Below are 18,165 nucleotides of genomic sequence, written 5' to 3'. Positions count from 1 at the left end.
TGTTTGATGTTTGGGGAATAGATTTTATGGGGCATTTTCCTCCTTCTTTTGGTTTTGCTTATATTTTATTAGCAGTTGACTATGTGTCAAAATGGGTGGAAGCAATTGCTACAACAACAAATGATGCAAAGGTAGTGCTCAAATTTCTGTACAAGAATATATTCACAAGATTTGGCACTCCACGAGCTATTATTAGTGATGAAGGGACTCACTCTTGCAACAAGTTGTTTGTAAATCTTCTTTCTAAATATGGTGTAAAGCACAAGATAGCACTTGCTTACCATCTTCAAACTAATGGCCAAGCTGAAATTTCAAATAGAGAAATCAAGAACATCCTTGAAAAGACGGTCAAAACTAATAGAAAGGATTGAGCGAAGAAGCTTAATGATGCTTTGTGGGCATACCGTACAGCCTTTAAAACACCTATCGGGATGTCCCCATACCGATTAGTATTTGGAAAGGCATGTCATCTTCCTGTGGAGTTGGAGCATAGAGCTTATTGGGCTGTAAAAAAGTTTAACTTTGATTTGAAGGCAACAGGTGAAAAGCGACTTCTTCAATTGAATGAGATGGAAGAGTTCCGGAATGATGCATATGAAAATGCAAAGATCTATAAAGAAAGGACGAAGAAGTGGCATGACAAACAGATTCTTAGGCGAGAGTTTGCCCCAGGACAACAAGTTTTACTCTTCAATTCACGACTCAAACTCTTCCCAGGAAAGTTAAAATCAAGATGGACAGGTCCTTATACAATTCATGAAGTTTTCTCTTTTGGAGTAGTAGATTTGAAGGACAAGACAGGGAATATTTTCAGAGTTAATGGTCAGAGATTGAAGCACTACTATGGAGAACAAATGGAGAGGAACTATGCATTTATTCCTCTTGGAGATCCTAATTGATGATGATTGAAAAGTCTGGCTGTAGACTTTAAAACAAGCGCTTATGGGAGGCAACCCATAGATCTTTCTTTCATTCTTTCATTTATTTTATTATCTTTATTTATTAAGTTTTAATAAATTGGTTTTTGATGCATGTTTATTTAGCATGAATAAAGAGCTGAAAAAAATCTTAAACTACTGAAGATTCATCATGAAACCAGGGAAGTTCCTTTTATTTTTTCAATCCTTTTTACTTTTGCATTACAATGAGGACATTGTTTAGTTTAAGTTTGAGGGTGTAAACTCTTATAGTCATTTGATCCTCTTGTTTTCTAAGTCTTGGATTGTTGATGAGTTGTTTGATTCATTTACCAAGCATATATTGGAGTAAAATTGAATTCTCTATGACTCTGAAATTTGTGATTGAAGATGGTTTTGAGAAAAATTTTCAAAAATTTCTTTTATGTCAAGTGGATTTTTGTGGGTACTTTGGTTTAAATCTTTGACCTTGAACATAATTGAGCACATAGTCATTTTTCTCTTATTCCATTTTACTTATGAAGAAAAGAAGTGAATTAATTGAAAGAGAGAAGTTCGATTTTGCTTTGCTCTAGAATCCGTTGATGGGTCCTTGAGCCGAAATCCTAGTTGAGACCAAATATTAGAGAAATGATCTAGGCATTTCTTTGGCATAACCAAAAAACTTTCCCAGCCGTCCTAAATATCATGCCATCATTACATGGTGTGTTTCCATAGTCAACCCCCTTGAGTCTTCATAGGCCTTTATTTATTCTTTGAACTACATAAACTATTCCCGCTCTAAGCCTGAAAAACAATGAATCTACCTTTGATAATTTGAGAAAATACTTTGGTGGAGAGTACATTTAAAAGAGAAAATTTGTTTCATGATGAACCGTATTATGTTTGCTCTGTTTGCTCTGTTTGATCAAAGAAAAAGAAGAAGAAGAAAGGAATTGACTGAAAAAAGAAAAAGAAAAAGAAAAAGAAAAAGAAAAAGAAGTCGCTAAGCTGAGTGTGAATTCCCTCAGATTTTGTTAAGGGAATTATTGGTATTACATCATTGATTATAGCAATAATAATGCCACAAGTATGAGCATATTGCCAAGAAAGAGCTATGATTTGAATTATGTGGATATCTCTTTTAGTGTTCTTTTCACTAAATATTTTTTCAGTTTGTTTTGATTTTCCATATCCAGTTCTTTCTTAACTCTCACCCTGTGGCCTATCATTACAACCTTATTAAAGACATTTTGATCTCTGATTTTGGTGTTGACTACATTAGTGGAGAGGATTTCTGAAAATTGGACTTATAGGGTTAAGTTTTAAGAGAATTCTTCTGATTTTGGTTATTCTACTTTTATCTGAGTTTGCAGGTGGTTTGAGGTTAAATTGACTATATCACACACACACTCAAGGTCTTAGCTTTAAGTTGAAGTAAACGCCTAACTCTTACTTGACAAATTGTAAAATTTTTGATTGATTTTCTTACTATCTTTGATGTTAAAAGAGTAAGATACTAGAGATGAAATCTAAATTCATCAAAGCTTGGTGAGTGATGATACTCCTCTTTTGGGTCGAGTTGATATTGCCTAAACTATCATTTGCTTTCTTTTTGTTTGAGGACAAACAAAGTTGTAAGTTTGGAGGTATTTGATGACTTGCAAAAATTTCGTATTGCAGATTTTACAAGTTCGCTTGAGCGGAGGCTTTTAGCCGCTCGAGCTAATTCAGGCAGATTCAAACGCTCGACTGCTGCTCGACAGGGAGCTCAAGCGGGTTGCTGAAAAATAAAGATCGCTCGAGCGGAGACATTGGCCACTCGAGCGAAATCAGGCAGAGTCGAACGCTCGATGTGCGCTTGATAGGATGCTCGAGCGAAATTAGGCAGAGTCGAACGCTCGACGTGCGCTCGACACCCCGCTCAAGCGAACATCGTATTTTGACAGATCTAGGGTCTTCCGCCGTCAGACGATATAAAAAGGATTTTTCTCTCTATGGCCGTACTTTTTGACTGGAGAACACTTTTTGGGGCTGAAAAAGACAACTAGAAGGATTCAATTCATCTGTTTTGGAGAGGGAATTCCAATTATTGCACGTACGTTGGAATCATACACGAGCACAGATGGGAGAAAAACATTGATCATTTCCTTGAGTTTTTGAAGACGAGTTGCGGTTGCGAGGAGTATTTTTCAGTATTTATTTTCTTCCAATCTTCTCAGAACAATTATGGTGAATTCGTTTATGTTGAATTCCATTTCTAGCATGAGCTAAATTTTATTTATTTTAGGAAAACGATGTAACCTATTTCTGAACTATGTTTGATTGTCTATGCTAATTTAAGGCAATTCTCTCTTTGTTTATCTGATTTATTTTGAGTTTATTGCTTCTGATTAACTGACCATTGATTAGATGCTAATTAATCTTGTGATTTGCTATCCAAAGAGAGAATCATAGGGTAGATCTTGAATATTTCAGCATAGGTAAGTATAGAGATCGAAAGACTTGTATGAACCTATGTAGTAATTAAATCATTGGTCTTATTGCTTTCTTGCTTTATTAATTTGTATATTCTTGTATGAATTGATGAATAAGAATAATTTCCAATTGACTATCGAAAGAGGCTGTTGGATGGATTAGAGATTTACTAATGAACAAAAAGAATTAAATTAAATTAGCTGGATGAGAAAAGTATAGTGAATAATTAGGTGAAATCGATTTCCTAGAAGTTTTCTTTCCCATTAATTTGATCTTCAAACGTCAGTTTTATTTCCTTTGCGTATTTCTCTTGAGTTGATTTTAGTTTAAATTGCAACTACAAAAACCTTAGTGATTCCTCTAGATAAAATCGAGATTAGTATAATTTTGGTATTTGGCAAAAGTAAGGTACCATTCTCTGAAGACGATCTTTTCTTATCACTTTATTATAAAACTACGATACTGTGCACTTGCAATTTTGCAACGACCAGTAGACCCACATCAAAGGCTATGAGAAACAAAGAGGCCTGATCTCAAAACCTATATACAGCAAAACAGACACAAGTACATATCAATATTCCACGAACAAGGATAAGTACTAGTAAAACTAAAAACACATGCAGCATGATATATAACATAAGAGAACTTATACAGACTTAAACAAATTACATAAAATAAATTCACAAACTGATGTGACTTTATGAAATCCATTAGATCTACTTTATAATAAAAGTAAATTTACAATCTAACGGACCACATCAAGCCTTATCATGTTATGGGTCTACTTTTGTGTAATTCATTTATGGCTATAGTATTTTTCATAGCATAATAGGTAGCATGCATTACCTTCAATGTAACAACACCATAGATGCTTATGCGCGCGTTGGGAAACTCACGGCCCCAGACATAGACCATCATAAATACTAAGGAACCTCCAAAGAAAGGAGACGACAGAAATGGAACAGCAGCCATCACCTAAGATCAAGTAACAGTACCATTGTCGTTATTTTCATGCTATCTTCTTAGTACATTATATATATGTTCTGTTTGACTTAATTCTGAGTAAATATATAGATTTGGAAGATATTCGTTAAGGTTGCGTTTGGAGAGAAAAAATTAAACATCTTAATCACTGGTTAAGTAAACGTTATTGGACGGAATTAAAAAGAGAAAGAAATCATGCATGCATAGATGATTGGTATCATGACTTACAAGAAGTGAGAGCGCTCCGAAGATCAGCATCCATACAAAGTCTGCCGTTCTCTTGTCGAAGGGCCCTCTCTCGAGCGCAACACCAACATATCGCTCTATGAAAGTCAGCGTGATAAAGTTCTTCAATTTTTTAATAATTATATTAATTTATACAACCTTTTTTGCTATTTTTACTACCAAATTATCTACAACGTCCTTTGTGAATATATATCGTGTCATTGATTCCATATATTTTTTTTTCAACTATTTCTCTAATCATTCCCAACAATTATACGCTTAAATTAGGAGAACAATGGCTTAGAATAATTTTTATTATCATTTAAAGCCTAATTTCTTATGGATAATTTTAATCACCAATATGGTTCGTCCCAAAGGTTTTTTTTTTTTGAATGTTCCTTCTACCCTTTCACCAAAACGCATCATACATTTGATATGATTCCAGAGGGTAGATAGAAGATATCTTACATTATTATCAGCAGAAATGCAAAGGGAAACAAAAATGGCCCAAGAAAGAAGAAATTCGTGATAAGCCTCCAAACCTGCGCATGCAGTATGAACAAATGGTGATTTCACTTTATCATGACACGGTTTTTCACAATCCAATGAGCAGTAATGAATTTGAGCTCTTGGATTTATACAAATTAGTAAATAATTACCTGAAAATGTTTTAGTACGAGACCATAATCCAATGATATGCTGTAATATTCGAAAAGTCCCAGATAGAATGCTGATGTGGTCATCAAGCAGGCCACTCCATAGGTCTTGCACACAAGTGGAAGAGATCGATAGTATCTGAACATATTGGGGGAGGAAAATCAGTTTCTTCAAGCAACAAAAAAGATTATAGAACTTCATGATCAGGTGTATCAAAATTGCAAGCCTAGTGATAATAATGATCAGACTGAATCCTTCTTAATGGGTCCAAAAGTAAACGATCAGAAACAAAAGTAACCAACTAAGATAGAATCTGCAACAGGTGAAGAAAAGCCTAATTGGAATTTTCTGTAAATCCAGTTGGTTTGGGATGAAATCCAAAAGATATCATAACTATAGATATCTTTTGTATTTAAAAACTCCACATTTGTAGAATCTGGGACCTTGATAAATGGTTTGTATAAATTAAATTTAGATTCTGTTTTTGAAAAAAGTCTATTAACTCTGCATGATGATATTGGCACTAAACGTAATATTGTTGATGAGTCCTCCTCTATATTATGGCATAGGAGATTGGGACATATCTCCATAGAGAGAATTAAAAGATTAGTAAATGATGAAGTCCTAAAAACTTTAGACTTCTCAGATTTTAGTACATGTGTGGATTGCATAAAGGGTAAGCAGACCAACAAAACAAGTAAAGGTGCCAAGAGGAGTGAGGAAATTCTTGGGATCATACATACTGACATCTGTGGACTGTTTAGTACCCTTTGCATGAATGGTCAGAGATATTTTATCTCATTTATTGATGACTATTCACGGTTTATGTATCTTTACCTCATTTTTGATAAATCTGAAGCACTAGATGCTTTTAGAATATATAAAAAGGAAGTAGAGAAACAATTAGATAAGAAAATAAAGATCGTAAGATCTGACAGGGGTGAAGAATATTATGGTAGATATACAGAGTCAGGGCAACGACCATGTCCATTTGCAAATTTTCTTAAAGAAGAATGTATTATTGCTCAGTATACAATGCCAGGTTCACCTCATCAAAATGGTGTTGCTGAAAGGCGAAACCGTACCCTTATGGATATGGTAAGAAGTATGCTCAGTAATTGTAATCTTCCTCTATATTTGTGGAGTGAGGCCTTAAAAACTGCAGTGTATATCTTAAATAGGGTTCCATCTAAGGTTGTTCCCAAAACACCATTTGAATTATGAAAAGGATGGAAACCTAGTTTAAGGCATATGCGCATATGGGGTTGTCAAGTTGAAGTTAGGGTCTATAATCCACAACTAAAGAAATTGGATCCAAGGACAGTCAGTGGTTATTTCATTGGCTATGCAGAAAATTCTAAGGGTTACAGATTTTATTGTTCCTCACATACACCTAGAATTGTGGAAGCCAAAAATGTAAAATTTATTGAGGATTTTGGAATAAATTGGAATAATGTTTCTCGAAAGATAGAGTGGGAGGAAACACGGAATTCAGATACTACATCCGTGAATGGAAATGAAATGATTGTCATTCAAGGAAATCAATATGATATTCTTGAAGATCAATCAATTCAAGAACCACCGCCATCTTATGAGGAACATACCAACTTTGACTCTTCATTGCAACATCCACATAATATAGATGAAAATGTAGAATTAAGAAGATCCTCTAGAACAAGGAAGCCTGCTATTTCTGATGATTATTATGTGTACCTACTAGAGTCCGGCTTTGATGTGGGACCTAAAGATGATCCCATCTCATTTTCACATGCCATGAGTGGAGAAAATTCAAAATTTTGGCATGATGCTATGATAGCAGAAATGGAATCCATGGCTAAAAATCAAGTTTGGAAAATTGTCGATTTACTTAAAGGAGTTAAAGTCATTGGTTGTAAATGGGTTTATAAAACCAAAAAAGACTCAAATGGTAATATCAATAGATATAAAGCCAGACTTGTAACTAAAGGATTTACACAAAGAGAAGGTATTGACTACCATGATACTTTCTCTCCAGTTTCTAAAAAGGATTCATTTAGAGTGATCATGGCATTAGTAGCTCACTTTGATTTAGAGTTACATCAAATGGATGTGAAAACAGCTTTTTTAAATGGGATTCTTGAAGAAAAGGTATACATGAAGCAACCTGAAGGGTTTCATTCTGATAAAGGTGGTCATTTAGTTTGCAAGTTAAAGAAATCAATTTATGGACTAAAACAAACATCCCGTCAATGGTATTTGAAGTTTCATGATGTTATTACTTCATTTGATTTTATAGAGAACATTGTGGATAACTGCATATACCATAAATTTAGTGGGAGTAAGTTTATTTTCTTATTCCTATATGTTGATGATATTTTGCTTGCAACTAATGATTTGGGTCTACTACATGACACCAAAAAATTTCTATTCCAAAGCTTTGAAATGAAGGATTTAGGTGAATCTTCTTATGTTTTAGGCATAGAGATTCACCGAGATAGGTCTAAAAGCATTTTAGAACTTTCTCATAAAGCCTACATTGAAAAGCTGTTGAAAAAATTCAAAATGAATGAATGTACACTCAATGCAACACCCATATTAAAAGGTGATAAATTTAGTTTAAGTCCGAAAAATGCTTTGGAAAAGAAAGAAGTAGAAAACATTCCACATGCATCTGCTGTTGGTAGTTTAATGCATGCACATGTTTGTATAAGACCTGATATTGCATATGCTGTGGAAATATTGGAAAGATACCAAAGCAATCCTGTAATAGAACATTGGAAGGCTGTTAAAAAGGTTATGAGATATTTACAAGGAATCAAGAATCATATACTTACTTATAAGCATGTTGATTGTCTAAAAGTAGTTGGATATTTAGACTCAGATTTTGCGGGTTGTCATGACTCCAGAAAGTCCACTTCAGGGTATGTCTTCATATTAGTAGGAGGTGCCATATCATGGAAAACTACCAAACAGACAATCATTGCATCATCTACCATGGAGGCAGAGTTTATAGCATGCTTTGAAGCAACTTCACAGGCAAAATGGTTGAGGAGTTTTATCACAGGGCTTCAAGTTGTGGATTCGATATCTAAGCCATTAAGAATTTACTGTGATAATTTGGCAGCAAATTTCTTTTCTAAGAATAATAAGAGTGGGAGCAAAAGTAAACATATTGACATAAAGTATCTTGCTGTTAGAGAGAGAGTTAAGGAACAAGAAGTCACTATAGAACATACAAGTACATCCTTTATGATTGCAGATCCCATGACAAAAGGGCTCTCAATAAAAATGTTTTTGAAACATGTAGAGAGCATGTGATTAATGAGCTCATTTTATGTTTGATTTAATTATTGTATACAGTACTTGTTGTTGTCAAGAATAATATTTTTATTTGTGCACATAAAGTATTTGCTCCTAATCTATGATGTATAGACCCATAATGACTTATAGGAAGTCATTCATAAAGAGATATTTCACATATGGAAATTAATTTAGAGAGGCTAATACAGTGTAATACGTGGAAGGAAATGTTAATATAATAACATAACCGCCATGATTCAGGTATTATATCTTTCTACTAAAGTTTATGGTTTGTGTAGTTTTATTTGTGGCCATATTCGGTTTTGGTTATCCAGATAATTTTAAATGACTGTCATGTAAGCCAAGTGAGAGAATGAAAGCACACGTCTCCTTGTAGGAGACTTGAAGGTGGCTTACGCGCCACACCCTTTCAAATATTATATATATATATATATATATATATATATATTTAATAGTTTTATATTTATATTAAAAAAAAACTCTGGATAATTAAAATAAAAATACTACTCATTTAAAATCCAATAGTTACATTCCTTGATGGAAGGAAGCAACACTTAGAAAACAGTAGATAAGGGTCTTAGCCTATCTATATATAAATGCCTGTGATTTTCCATCAGTCACAATTTTATGATCTTAAAAATAAAGATAGGCTGAGAACCCCTACCCAATACTCTCCATATAGAAATATGTGAGGGTTCACAATCCAGAAACAATTGGTTCCTGCGAATACTTGATCAACAATGGCCAGAGGTTAGTGTTCTAATGATTTTTTTATTATTAGATATTCTCCAAAATCTTACATAGGGCTTTTTTTTCTTAGTCTGCTAGAAGTAGGGTCATGCTCTAGCTCAAAAAATAAAAAATAAAAAATAAAAAATAAAAAAAAATGGTCATTCTCTAGTTTTCAAATCTCACATGTGACTTGTGTAATTTGAGCTTATCAAGAGGAAGGTGTCCAAATTAGGAGCAGTTTGGCCCAAAACGTATCTACTTTTTTTTTTGTACTTGGATGAAAATAAATGTCTAATTACATGTTTGAAATTGCGGTAGAAAATATAATTTATAATTTTGAGATTTATAACTTATAACTTAAATAACAAACTCTATTATTAAAAAGTCATTTGGTAACCATATTTCTAAAGTACTTTTAAAGTTAGTTATATTAATTTTTTAAAAATATATAGTTATTTGTATAAGCTTTTCGATAAAAGTTTCAATTTGATACTTTTTAAAAAAGTAGATTAAAATATTTTTTATAAATTTACCGAACACGTCATTTTTTCTTTAAAATAACTTTTAAACAATTAAAAGCACTTTTTAAACTTTCAAACTCAATCCCAATCAGACTCTTAGTCATCTAACAACCCATTATCATGCATCCACAAGATCACAAACTCTCAAAAGAAAAAGCATAGGACAGTGATGGAAAGAGAAGGATTCTAGGTCATAGTCATAATACCTTGAATCTTTCATTCAATCTGGCCCCCATCTATATCGAGTAGACCCTTTAAAAAATAACAATAGACCTCCAAAAATACAAACCATAAATCACCACCCAATACAGACATCCAAAATCACCCAAAACCACAAATCATGGTATGCACGAACCACAAACCAAAAATCAATAGCAGCACTCCAAAAATATAAACGCAAATCAAACCCAAAAATCAACAGTAGCACTCTAAACTAAAAACCAAGCATTTTGGATTGAAATATGCGAGATGGGAAGGAATTTTAAGACAAGAAACCGCTCACCTGGATACCAAGATGTAGATTTGGATCGTTGATGTCAGTTCTGAAGTAGGGAAGATGAGAGAGCATCAAGGCACCGTGTGATAGACACCTAAAATCAATCCCAAATGTCCAAAATGAAAATGAAACAAAGAAAATCATGGAGAGAAATGAATATATGCACCTGAGACGATGACTAGAATACTGGGAGGATTTTGTGAAATCCTTCTTGAGGTTTATAAACAATAATTTGGACGGAAATGGTGAAGAGGAGAAAAGAAGGAAGCTCGGTTTGGATCCTTGGGAAATAGGATTTTGAGGGAAAAGGAACTGGTGGTCAGGTTTATTGAATAAAAATAAGATTTGGTCTTTGTACAGTAGTCTTGCATATATGACCGCTAAGTATGATTTACTATAGCTGAAAGTCATATATTTTTGCATTTAGATAATCTAATGTAGGTAATTTTATATAAATTGAGTCAAATTTTATATTTCACTGGTATTTGGATAATCTAATGTTAGTGCTATGAAAGATTTTATTGTTGGAGAATGTGTCTACAACACCTTAAACTAATGAGTTATTCTATTTTGATCAAATTGATATGTAGATCACATGATTTTTTTTTTTGAAATAGACTTCAATTCAATTCCTGAATGAAGAAAGTTACAACTGTGACCAATAAGTCCGGGTATCAACCCTGATTACAAGCCAACTACTCATCTGTTTTAAGCTCCCCCGCACACAATAAGTGTCGGACACTGTCTAAAAAAACTTTAGAAACTCTCTGATGATACAGTCCTTTTGAGATGCGAGACTCTGTATAAACAGAGATGTCCATCTCGACTTGTCTATGAGACACCAATCCACACCACTCCTACCCTCCAAAAGAGGGAAAGGACTTACTACCCTACTCCTCCAAAAACGGAAAGAGACTCACTACCCTACTCCTCTAAAAGAGGAAAGGGACTCACTACCCTACTCCTCCAAAAGAGAAAATGAAATAATCTATTTCAATTTATTTTCATTTTGGGTAATAAAACCCACTAACAACCGTAACTGAAAAGTAAAACAAAGTAGCATAGTACATCACTACCCAACCCCACTAACTGCACCGTATACTCTGTGCTACTCTAACCCACTAATTGCGGTGTGCTCTCCACTAATAGAACAGTCATCTGTTGCATGTGCTCGTCTCCGTGCCCATGCCCGTTGCTGCCCATGCCCAGGAAAAAACCAGCCCCGTCGCCGTCTCCTCTCACATGCACATGCACATCTTTAACTTCGTTTATGCACCGAAGCCCAGAGGCAAAACAACCTCCTCCTCTTCGTTCAGACCCCATGCGCAAAGCCATCGAGAGCTTTATTCCATACACACACAAAAACAAACTAGACTAACCAGATTTAATACAAGAAATAAAAGAAGAAATCAACAAAATCGCCTGACTTTGATTCAAAAAAGCTCCGACCATCATCCCCAAGAGCATCCACCGTGAACTTCGGCCAGATTCCACCCCAAAGATGCTTTATCCCCTCCATACCGCTCGGCGTGCATCCCCCAAAAAAACTCCTGTTTTCCATGGTTAAAACAAAGTATATATACCCCATGGAGAAGCACCCCAAAACAGTAAGCAAACATCCATCTCCCGAACAGCAAACTAACCGAGCCACACCGTGAACTCTCTCTGCCATCCCCTTAGAAGACCAACACCACATGGTCAAGGACGCCGGCCATACATATCCGAAAACTCCATTTCCCACAGAGAATGACTCTCCGCCCAAACTGGGTGAAATGATATGGGTAAGGACACGGACCCAAGCCTTGTGATGGTCTTTCAACAGAGCAAAAAACTCAGCTAAAAAAGACAGAACGGCTCTTATTAAAAGCATCCCCGAATGGTTAGCTTTACCCATACCATGACCACGGCCAAGAACGACGTCGAGGCCCTCCTTCACCACCGTGCAAGCATCACTCTGCCCACTGCGAGATATAAAAAGAAGGATGGCTTCGAGCTCCTTGACCGGGAGGATGGCTTCCACCTCCAAACTAACACTTTCTTGTAAACATAAAAACACACAAACAGAGAAAAGGGAACGGAAAAAAGACCTTAAACTAAGAGGGAAACAGAGAGATGGAGGGCTCAGACGAAACTCGGCCTTAGTTTTTCAAGAGAGATGGAGGAGCTTCTCTCTCTTGTGTCGAGGTTTAGCTTTTTTAGATCACATAATTCATATCACTTAAATTTTAAGATTTGATTAATAAAATTTAAATTTTAAAATTTATCTTGTAATTTAAATTACACCGTACAAATATTTTACTAATATACTTTACTACCGACACGAGAATAGAATTTTTCTAAAGCAACGTACGTAAGTTCGATTCTTAAGTACCAGAGCTCGGAGATATTGGAAGGCTTTTTCTACCTACAAGCTGTCGGAATATTTTATTTAATTAGACTTCTTATTTTATTGGACTCGGGATTATATTAGACCCAACCACATTGGACATCCATAATGGGCCTATTACCTTGAGATGGAATCCATTTAAACTCGAACTCTTTTGGAAATCGTTGCTAAAATTACTATTTTAATAAATTTAGTTATTTATGTTATTCTTTTTCTTTTTTTTTGGGAGATGAAAGCCTTACAATCGACTATAATTTATTTACAATTTCTCATAAAATAATATTTTTTTTTAAATTTCAAACACATCAAATAGAAATTAAAATTAAAATAAATATTTAAAAAATTATTAGCTTATTAAAAAGTTGTAGAAAAATTATAAAGGGGTAATTATTTTATCATTTTCCTTTATATTTTAGTTTTTTAGTTTAGATTTAAATTAATAATGATATATATATAGTGTAGATAATGTTTTTTAAAATTTGTACGTGCATGGAGATCATCGTCTGTGTGGTATTTTGTGATTGTAAAAGGTGTAAAAGTTGACTGATAAAAGGGAATGAAAACACTATGAGGATATTTTCCCGGTTTAAAAGACTGTAGAAATAAAACAATGGATAGTGCAAAACGAATTTCACGTTGTTGGAAGCTGGGGATCGAGTCCAAGTCAACCTTTGACTGACTACTTGGGAGACTTGACTAGTCAAAGTTTCTCCTATGAAAATTGAAATTGACAGCTGTTTTCTCTTGTCGGTAATCGATCCTTATGAACCCTTCAAAGAAAGTTACATGAGATATTATATTAAGACAGAGATTTGCTTTGCTTGAGCCACCACATTTGAATTCAATTTCCGTTAATTGGCCCATAATCTTTTTATCCATGGTCAATTCTAATTGTGATTAAAAATACTATTTTTAATTGATTTTAAATGTATCTTTTCTTAATTGTCTTATTAATTAGATATTTTGAAAATATAAATGATGTAATACTTCTATCCAATTAAAAAATAACATGTCATTAAAATTGTTTATAAAAACGTTAAGAATCCTACGACATGTCATTTTATGATAGGTTAAGAGTATCATGTGTGGATAGAGTGATACAAGTTCTCTTTCTCCCTTTTGTCTTGGCACTAATACAATGAGATATAAGTTCTCATTAATGTTAAGAAACTAAAATATATCATAAAGAAATGCATCTTCCCAAACACAAACGCAATTTCAGGATTTGGTTTTGTGAATGATCAATGAAGATTGATTACATCTAACAGCCATTGAGACGATAGCTTCTGCCTCGAAAAGCAACTGATCCATCGCCTCGACCGGCCGGTTGCTGTGCAAAATTGTATGTGCCTGCCCGATCTGTAGCAGTAGTAATGCTTGATCTGCTTGTTCGAGATCCATTTAGACGGTAGCTTCTTCCCCTGAATGCAATACTGGCTGAGGGATCACGCTGCACTGGGGAATTTATTTGTGTTCCCTCACCCCAAAATGCAACTAGTTTGTGACTGGAAATTTTGTTTAGGAAAACAAAATCATTTCATGAACAAATTACTAATTTTGAACATGTAAAGACACTAATGATCATGTCCCTTGACATAGGGACACAAACACAGTACTGGTATATATATTATTGGTCGTGTTGGTGAAATCCTCCACTTGTTTGAGGAACTCAATGCTCAGGATTTTTCCTAGAATACTATTAGGAAAATTGAACAAAAACTCTCGAAAATGATGGGTTTAAGAGCTTTTTGGGGGGAAGGTTAATGCATGCATGCATACAATGCGAAACTGAAAAGGATAGAGAAAGGATACACCCAAAGAGGAGTCTTCAAGATGAACTTCCCCCCAGAAAGAGGATGAAGCACTGTTAGGAAGTAATGCAAATGTCCCACAACTATCCCTAGCATGTCTGGCATCAAAGGATTTCCGAATATCAAGTCCAGTGCTAGCATTGCCCATGGAAGATAGAATCCCTGAAGGATAATAAATCAAAAAGAAAATAATTAAAATAAGCCACTGAGATTAATCTTTGGATTTTGTATATTTTATATGAAAACGTCCACACTTTATCTTCTTGATGAAGTAACAATACTACTTTTGACGTTATAAAACGTAACAACTACAATTATAAAAGTAATTTCTCATTTAATCCTCCAATGTTAAAGAAAGTATTAAGAGTCGAGATTTAATTGTTGTATGATTAATGAAAAATAAGTGATATGACATAATCGATCTTAATACTTCTTATAAGGTTGCAATATTCAAAACTAGATTGGTTTAGACAAAAAGAAAATAAGAAAAAAAATTAAAGATCCTTAAAAAACTCAAAAAAACCAAACAGAAAAAGAAGAGCATAAAATATGCTATTTTATATTTTTCAAAAAAATATTATTTTATTTTTTAAGCAAATTTTAAATTGTTTAATTTACTAGGGGTATTTTATTTTATTTTTTAAGATCGAATTTTTGGGGTAATTTTTCTTTTTAGGGAAAATGGGACATATTGTAAAGAGTAGTACTTTTGATATAAGTTTGGGAGGGTAATTGCCAAAATTGACAAATTTTGTGTCTTTTTTTCCCTGAAAAGAAAAGGAGAGGGAGAAAGGCAGAGGTGGATAAAGATGTTAAGTGTAGCTATTTGGTTAATAATTATGTAGGAAAAATTTGTGAGAAAGTTGAAAATTAAGGGTGCTGAAGCTTAAAAAGGGAAGTTCAAGATAATCCTAAAGCTATTTTGATGATCTGTATGAGCAAACAACATGAGTAGACCCACATCAAAGGCTATGAGAAACAAAGAGGCCTGATCTCAAAACCTATATACAGCAAAACAAACACGAGTACATATCAATATTCCACGAACAAGTATAAGTACTAGTAAAACTTAAAACACATGCAGCATGATATATAACATAAGAGAACTGCTACAGACTTAAACGGATTACATAAAATAAATTCATAAACTGATGTGATTTTATGAAATTTATTAGATCTACTTTATAATAAAAGTAACTTTACAATCTAACGTATCACATCAAATCATATCAGTTTATAAGTTTACTTTTCTATAATCGTTTTGTTGCTATAGTATTTTTTCATAGCATAATAGGTAGCATGCATTACCTTCAATGAAACAACACCATAGATGCTTATGCGCTCGTTGGGGAACTCACGGCCCCAGACATAGACCATCATAAATACTAAGGAAACTCCCAAGAATCGAGACGACAGAAATGGAACAGCAGCCATCACCTAAGATCAAGTAACAGTACCATTGTCGTTATTTTCATGCTATCTTCTTAGTATATTATATATATGTTCTGTTTGACTTAATTCTGAGTAAATATATAGTTCTGGAAGATATTCGTTAAGGTTGCGTTTGGAGAGAAAAATTTAAACATCTTAATCACTGGTTAAGTAAATGTTATTGGACGGAATTAAAAAGAGAGAGAAACCATGCATGCATAGATGATTGGTATCATGACTTACAAGAAGTGACAGCGCTCCGAAGATCAGCATCCATACAAAGTCTGCCGTTCTCTTGTCGAAGGGCCCTCTCTCGAGTGCAACACCATATTTCGCTCTACGAAAGTCAGCGTGATAAAGTGCTTCAATTTTTTAATATTTATATTAATTTATACAGCCTGTTTTGCTATTTTTACAACCAAATTATATACAACGTCCTTTGTGTATATATATATCGTGTGTAATTGATTCCAAATTTTTGTTTTAATCATTCCCAACAATTATATGCTTAAATTAGGAGAATAATGGCTTAGAATAATTTTCATTACCATTTAAAGCCAAATTTCTTATGGATAATTTTAATAACCAATTTTTTCTTTTTTTGTTCCTCCTACCCTTTCACCAAAACGCATCATACATTTGATATGATTCCAGTCTCCAGAGGGTAGATAGAGTTAGATATCTTACATTATTATCAGCCGAAATGCAAAGGGAAACGAAAATGGCCCAAGAAAGAAGAAATTCGTGATAAGCCTCCAAACCTGCGCATGCAGTATGAACAAATGGTGATTTCACTTTATCATGACACGTTTTTCACAATCCAATGAGCAGTAATGAATTTGAGCTCTTGGATTTCTACAAATATTTAGTAAATAATTACCTGAAAATGTTTTAGTACGAGACCATAATCCAATGATATGTTGTAATATTCGAAAAGTCTCAGATAGAATGCTGATGTGGTCATCAAGCAGGCCACTCCATAGGTCTTGCACACAGGTGGAAGAGATCGATAGTATCTGAACATATTGGGGGAGGAAAAATCAGTTTCTTCAAGCAACAAAAAAGATTATAGAACTTCATGATCAGGTGTATCAAAATTGCAAGCCTAGTGAAAATAATGATCAGACTGAATCCTTCGTAATGGGTCTAAAAGTAAACGATCAGAAACAAAAGTAACCAACTAAGATAGAATCTGCAACAGGTGAAGAAAAGCCTAACTGGAATTTTCTGTAAATCCAGTTGGTTTGGGATGAAATCCAAAAGATATCATAACTATAGATGGAAAAAAAATGAGGATTAAAGGAAAAAGGAATAAATTTAAGATTTTTACAGTTACTCAGAAAAAGTAGCAGATGTCCATACACACACACAGCCCCCCAAAAAAACACCAATTAGGAGTCAGACAAATAACCGAAAAAGGGTTGTGTAACATTCAACTAGCAAATCTACAAAGAGTTCATTTAAGGATGTGGCCATTCGGAAGTGTTTGTTTTTGCATGCCAGAGAGAGAGAGAGAGAGAGAGAGAGAGAGAGAGATTACTCTGCTGGTGTAGACATTGCACAGAATGGTTTAGATACGTGATGGTGGTGGTTAGGTTTTTGTTAGATTAAAGGCGGTGTTCCAGAAGATGGGAGTGGTGGTGATAATAGTAGTTTCAATATTCAAGGACTCATGCGTAACAAAAGATGCAATGAATATATGCATTTGGATAAAAGATTAAAAGCGATTAGCCATTGGAAATGCAGAAGGGAAAACTTTGTATCCCAATAAATGGTGGGGCAGGAAGTCTTCAAACTTCCAAGTTTTTCATTGGAGTCTTGGACGACGATTTTAATGCGCTTGGAAAATGGGTCCGCGTGAAACAAACGGTAAACATTTTTAATGTCTCTCCATACTGCACGCCTGGGGCAATACGTTTGATATGTCTTTTGTTATGGATTTTATATCCGAGTGAACTCTGAATCTATTCTTTTTTATCCGCAACAATGCATCTCTGTTCCAATCACAGCTTCTCTCTGTCTGTCTTGTCTTTCTGTCTCTCTCTCTCACATATATAGTTGACAAAGGTGATTGGCTGCTTTGACGTATCAATGTGTTGCCAGATTTTGGACACTCAGCTAAAGAATATTTCAACCCACGCTTTGGGTTTCCTGTGCATCCAAAATAATTTCTATTATTTTAAGCAGGCCATAAGAAAAGTGAAGAATGGGCCACATATTACGAAATATTATTCCTCGGTTTTGGGCC

At 34.3% G+C, this 18,165-nt stretch overlaps 1 protein-coding gene and 1 long non-coding RNA gene across 4 annotated transcripts in view; both read right to left on the bottom strand.

Annotated features, from left to right (window-relative positions):
- Positions 1 to 4,661, bottom strand: part of LOC122318137 — an 11,758-nt gene extending 7,097 nt beyond the window's left edge. Inside the window, exon 1 of the long non-coding RNA XR_006244722.1 lies at positions 4,587 to 4,661. This is a non-coding gene — a long non-coding RNA (uncharacterized LOC122318137). The remainder of the gene's footprint in view (positions 1 to 4,586) is intronic.
- Positions 4,662 to 13,706: 9,045 nt separating this feature from the next.
- Positions 13,707 to 17,675, bottom strand: LOC122318136 (derlin-1.1-like). 3 transcript variants are annotated; one of them, XM_043135310.1, is made up of 7 exons: positions 17,458 to 17,673; positions 16,798 to 16,933; positions 16,605 to 16,678; positions 16,161 to 16,254; positions 15,795 to 15,923; positions 14,488 to 14,648; positions 13,707 to 14,180 (listed from the first exon to the last, which is right to left on the bottom strand). In XM_043135310.1, exons 1-7 carry the CDS (start codon positions 17,472 to 17,474, stop codon positions 13,937 to 13,939), a joined length of 855 nt encoding a protein of 284 aa, XP_042991244.1. In that variant the 5' UTR covers positions 17,475 to 17,673; the 3' UTR covers positions 13,707 to 13,936. The 3 variants fall into 3 exon arrangements, with proteins under 3 accessions (XP_042991244.1, XP_042991245.1, XP_042991246.1); XM_043135311.1 differs by lacking the exon at positions 17,458 to 17,673 and adding an exon at positions 17,248 to 17,410; XM_043135312.1 differs by lacking the exon at positions 15,795 to 15,923 and having other exon boundaries at positions 17,458 to 17,675.
- Positions 17,676 to 18,165: the final 490 nt, after the last annotated feature.

This window comes from Carya illinoinensis, chromosome 8 (assembly GCF_018687715.1).
Source record: "Carya illinoinensis cultivar Pawnee chromosome 8, C.illinoinensisPawnee_v1, whole genome shotgun sequence".
Lineage (NCBI taxonomy): Eukaryota > Viridiplantae > Streptophyta > Magnoliopsida > Fagales > Juglandaceae > Carya > Carya illinoinensis.
Note: the sequence above shows the minus strand (reverse complement) of the source record. Positions and strands in the feature narration are given on the sequence as shown.

Coding starts and splice junctions, on each gene's coding strand:
- LOC122318136 (XM_043135310.1), bottom strand. Junction 16,679..16,797: donor TCGTACTAAAACATTTTCAG/GTAATTATTTAC, acceptor CTGCATGCGCAG/GTTTGGAGGCTTATCACGAA. Junction 15,924..16,160: donor TCGGAGCGCTGTCACTTCTT/GTAAGTCATGAT, acceptor ACTTGATCTTAG/GTGATGGCTGCTGTTCCATT.